General features: G+C 41.7%; 1 protein-coding gene across 1 annotated transcript; it reads left to right on the top strand.

Moving 5' to 3' along the window:
• Positions 2,241–5,117, top strand: LOC110265294 (proline-rich receptor-like protein kinase PERK8). The gene is made up of 3 exons (XM_021108226.1): positions 2,241–2,288; positions 3,681–4,106; positions 5,073–5,117. Exons 1-3 carry the CDS (start codon positions 2,241–2,243, stop codon positions 5,115–5,117), a joined length of 519 nt encoding a protein of 172 aa, XP_020963885.1.

The following is a 5,342-nucleotide window of genomic DNA, read 5'->3' as shown; positions in this document are numbered from 1 at the left end:
CGCATATGCATGGATGACGCGGACGCGTGCCTAGCGCAAAATGGCCTCGACGCGCACACGTGAACGAAGCATACGCGTGATTAGCGCGAGACATAACTGACACGTACGCATGATTGACGTGTACGCGTGAAAAGGAAAATCTTCAATTGATGCGTATGCCTGAACAACGCATACGCGTGATAAGGAAAACTCCCAACTGACGCGCACGCGTGACAGGCGCCACGTGCAGGAATCTGCAGAAAACGCCCTCAGCGATTTCTGGGCCCCTTTTCGGCCCGAATCCAAGCCCAGAAACACAGAATAAAAGCTAGAGAATGGGGGAATCAAAAACAACAATTCATACAACTTTCATGATACACAATTTTAGGTTTTAGATGTAGCTTTTAGAGAGAGAGGTTCTATCCTCTCTCTTAGGATTTAGGATTAGGATTTCTCTTAGAATTAGGATTTCATCTTCTTCATTCCAGGTTCAATGTTCCTTTAATTTATTTTCTACTTTTATTTATTCTATTACTTTAATTGTTATTTATCTTTCCAATCTGATTTATGAATTTTCCCATGTTAGAATTGATATCTTTATTTAATATAATTTGAGGTATTTCAGACTTATGATTATTTTCTTTAATTTGTTGATGCTTCTAATTAATCCAAATTATTTTCATTCAAGTAGATTTTCTTCCCTTTTGGCTTTGGTTAAGTAATTGGTGAGACTTGAGTTATCAAACTCAGCAGTTGATTGGAAATTGGGATTGCTGATTGATTTGGGTCCCTCTAAAGCTAGTCTTTCCATAGGAGTTGACTAGGACTTGAGGAATCAAGTTAATTAGTCCACTTGACTTTCCTTTATTTAGTAAGGGTTGACTAAGTGGGAGCAAAATCCAATTCTCAACACACCTGATAAGGATAACTATGATAGGATTTCCAGTTCTCATACCATGCCAAGAGTTTTCTAATTATTAATTTATTTTTCTTGTCATTTAAATTACTTGTTTCTTATTTCAAAAACCCAAAAATATACCTTTTTCCATAACCAATAATAAATCATACTTCCCTGCAGTTCCTTGAGATACGACCTAAGGTTTAAATACTTCGGTTATAAATTTTATTGAGTTTTGTTACTTGTGACAACCAAACTTTTGTACGAAAGTATTCTCTGTTGGTTTAGAAACTATACTTACAACGTGATTATTTTTGTGAATTTCTTTACTGGTAGAAATCCGTTCGTAAAAAATGGCGCCGTTGTCGGAAAATTGCAACTGTGTGCCTTATTATTGGTTATTGTAAATATTTTTTTTACCTGTTTATTTGTTTTTATTTTCGTTTTTAATTTTTATTAGTTACCATGAATTCTCACCCCCATCGCTTTGAGTTTGGTTCCAATGCTATTGCAAGGAATGGAAATTATAACAGGAACATGCATCAAGGTCGAAACAATCAGAGATGGATGGAGCCACGAGGATCTGATCTACCCTTTAGGCAATAACACCTTCCAAAGTACCATGGACGACAACCATTCCACAATGCATGCCAAGATAATAGTTATGGTGGACCCCTTCATGACAACCGACACCCACCAAATTACTATGGTCAAGAGCCAATTCGAGGTGCGTACCAAGATGATAGATATGGTGGACCCCCTTGTAGTTACAAACAAGCACCATCATATGCCCACAACCCACCTCCTCAACACAGCTTTGAACCACTACACTCACAAGTCCCCTACCATCATTCACTTCCATATGACCCTAACCCATACCCACCCCAATTCCAATCCAATTACTCCCAAGAACCACCACTTCCCTATGCACCATGTCCATATCCATCGACCCAAGAATCAAAGGAGCGTCTTAAGGAAACAGTGAAAAAATTTCATGCAACCCTTCACCAATTGGAGCAAGCGATCAATCGATTACCTTCCCGATGTTCGGACACTCAAAGAACCTCTATGGCTTCATGTGGACAATCTAATGAAGAACGTAGCATGAAGGAGATACTAGAAACTCCGATGGACAGTAAGGAGCATAACTTTGTACTGGAACAAGTGGAGGAAGCCGAAATTATCGAAGAAGAAGAATTGGTTGAAGACTTAGGAGATGCTGAACCTCTATGGGAATCCAGAATTGAGGAGAATTCCATCAAGACATTTGCAATTGATGCTAAGGAGGGTAGTGCACAACCCCCAAGGCAGGTATCTTATGAAGAATTGGATGGAACAACTCAAGAAGCGAGTTTCCTCGATAATGGTAATCACGAATCAAGTTCTCCTAGTAATGGACTTGCATCCGCAAGTAAATTCTTTGAGATAGAAGAATCTTCCCCAAGTGAATACGAAGATGATGCTGAGGTAGATTTTTCTCAACCTCCAACTTATGACTTGAGTGATGAGGAAGAAATCGAAGACTTTGATCAAGACGTGGTTGCAGTTGAAGAAGTTTGCAAAGAAGTGGAAGAATTCACAGAGGAACACAAGGGAATGGAGCTTGCAAAACCACTGAAAATGCCTATCCCAAGGCCATTACCACCCAATACAAGCTTCAAGTGGGTAAAATCCTTAGCCTTTATCTTTACTTTTCCACTTGAATATGGTTTGCTTGAAACAGATGGCCAGCTTAGAGCTTTCTGTGGCTTTAAGAGTAAGAGGGAAATGGTTCGTACTTAGAGCTGGTATGCAAGATTCAATAAGGTTCCACACTTCAATTTGAAGTGCAAGGATTGGTATCAAGTTTGATTGAATGGGTCTCGGAAAATGTTTGGTCATCTTAGTGAGAATTTAAATTCCGTACCGCCCGACTGGAAAAATGTAGATCAAGACAAAGACAGGTGCAAAAGCAAGGTTTGGGACCCTGGGATTTATTTTGATAATCAACACCCCTGGAGCCTGAAAACCTGCTTTAAACTTCTTGAAGGTTTTACGTGCCTAGTTTGGGACCCCGAAGGCTATTGGAATTCTAAATACTGGTGGAGATTTCTGGATGAGTTCAAGCATAAGCCACCATAACAGGAAGCTCACCAGAATGTCCAACTTAAGGACTTTAACTAAAAGTGCTAGGTGGGAGACAACCCACTATTGTATGATCATTCCTTTTTCAATTTTAATTTCATTTTGTTTTGTTTGTTTTTAAGTTTTATTTTATTTTATTGAACTTGGAATTATTCATAACATTCACATCAGCATTGCATTTTGCATATAAAAAAAAAGCCTTACCACGCGTGCGCGCAGGCCACGCGTGGGGGTCGACTCAAAATCGACGTCAAAATCCAACGCCCAGAACGTTGGGCTGAAATCGTGCGGCTGGTGTGCATTAGGCACAATTTGGGCCACGCGTCCACATCAACGATGCGTACGCGTCCCTTTTCACTTTAACAGACCACGCGAAAAGCGTGGCCCACGCGTACGCGTCGCGTGACAAGTATTGCCCCCCTCAATTAAAACAGAGAGTTGCACCAAAACGACACTAGACTTGTGCGTTTCACACAATTCTGAGCGACGCGTACGCGTGCTACACGCGTACGCGTCATTCTCATTATCCCATGCTCACGCGTTCGCGTCGTTGTGTTTCTGCCTCAACCACGCGTTCGCGTGACCCACGTGTCTGCATGGATTTGAATCCACTTAACCCATTCCACGCGAAACCCTAGCCCCTCCACGTTACTATTTTTCCCCCTCCCCTACCTTACAGCCTTCACCCTTCTCCCCTGCACCCACCACCGACCACCACGCCGCCGCACCAGCAGCACCGCCGCACTCTCCCGTCGCCAAACAACCCTCGCCACCCCCTCACTTCCCTTCCTCTCTTCCTCTTCTCCCCCTCCACCCTTCTCCCTCCACTGCCCCTTCCACCCCATCACTGAGCCACCACCGCGCCGCCCCCAGACCCGCCGGCCACCACACCCTCACAACCCTCACCCTCCTCGCTCCCTTCTTCCCTTCTCTCTTCCACAACCCCCTCTCTTCACCAACCACCGAACCGCCGCCCTGCCACCGCACCAAGGACCGTCGCTGTGCTGCCTCCCAACGCCGCCATGTCGCCACCACCAACATCTGTCTGAGCCCTAATTCCGTTCCTCTGCCCACCAGGTTCCGCCGAACACCAATTTCTTTCCCAGTTAGTTAGTTAGTTGCATATTTTAATTCAAATTATATTCAAATTAGGATAGTTAGAGATGCATGATCGTAGTGGATTTTAGGTGGTTAGATAGCTAGGATGTGGTTAGTGGATTTAGGCGTGATAATTGCGCCGTTCTTGCTGCTTGTTTTATCCATTTTGCAATTTCAAAATTGCTGTGATGACAATGATGTTCATATGTTGTTCTTTACTGTTTAATGCTATTCACCCTGAATTGCATTCCTTGCTGCAGATTGAGTTGTTTATTCTGAATTTATGCAACTTGCTATTTGTCACTCTTTTCTGCACTATTTTATTATCATATAAACTACTTTTGCTGCTGTTTATTACCCGGGAACGTCCAATTTTTAGCCGGAATGCTGCCCAATTTTTTCCAAATTATTTCACTCAATTCCCATTCATGCATTGGTCTTGGTAATTTAGGATTTTGCACTAATTGATTACAACCAAGCCAATTCATGGATGAATGGGCTAGCCTTCTTATTCTTTCTGCTTCCCTGATTAATAAATTACATTATTGATGATTTCTTTTTCCTTTTGCAATTTTATATGAGTTATCATCGATAACTGCAATCTTTGCTTGAATATGCGTTGCTTGCTTCTTCAAATTTGTGCGATTTTTGTTAACTAGGAACCGCAATCCCATGCCACTTACTTTATCTGCACCTTTTAACTCTTAACTGCTTTAACTTTCTAACTTCTCTTTTTACCTAACTACTTTCAAACCATCTCAAGGCATGATGACTGTTGTTCCTGATTAACAAGAATTCTGCATATCATAGATTTTAGATTGTGATTTTTACTCTCAGACCTTTTACTTGCATACAGTCCAAAATTTACTTCTATTTAACTCAATTCATGCTTCTATTGCTCTTTTATTCATCTTTTGCCTCTCTATGCTTTTATTGCTAAACTCTTATTTGCTTATGTGTTTTCCTGCTTTAGTTTCTTAAACTGTATCCTGGAACTTCTGCATTTCAGGATGTCTGACCCCAAAAGCAAAGGAAAGGGCAAAGCAACCACAGGCAAAAGGAAAAGAGGAGAATCCTCCATCACTATCTAAGATATCCTCCGTGATGATTCCTGGCGGGAAAAGCATTTTACCCCGCAGGAAAAGGCCGATCAGTTGGTGACTGCAACAGACCCAGTCAAGTTTGCCAACAGATACTATGAGTTGAAGTATCCTGTCTTTGCAACTTCCAAAAACCTATACCT

Source organism: Arachis ipaensis, chromosome B08 (assembly GCF_000816755.2).
Source record: "Arachis ipaensis cultivar K30076 chromosome B08, Araip1.1, whole genome shotgun sequence".
Taxonomy (NCBI): domain Eukaryota; kingdom Viridiplantae; phylum Streptophyta; class Magnoliopsida; order Fabales; family Fabaceae; genus Arachis; species Arachis ipaensis.
This window is presented reverse-complemented; position numbering and strand designations above follow the sequence as displayed.

Coding starts and splice junctions, on each gene's coding strand:
- LOC110265294 (XM_021108226.1), top strand. CDS start 2,241: ATGGTAATCACGAATCAAGTTCTCCTAGTAATGGACTTGCATCCGCAA. Junction 2,289..3,680: donor TAATGGACTTGCATCCGCAA/GTAAATTCTTTG, acceptor CCTACCTTACAG/CCTTCACCCTTCTCCCCTGC. Junction 4,107..5,072: donor GAACACCAATTTCTTTCCCA/GTTAGTTAGTTA, acceptor TTCCTGCTTTAG/TTTCTTAAACTGTATCCTGG.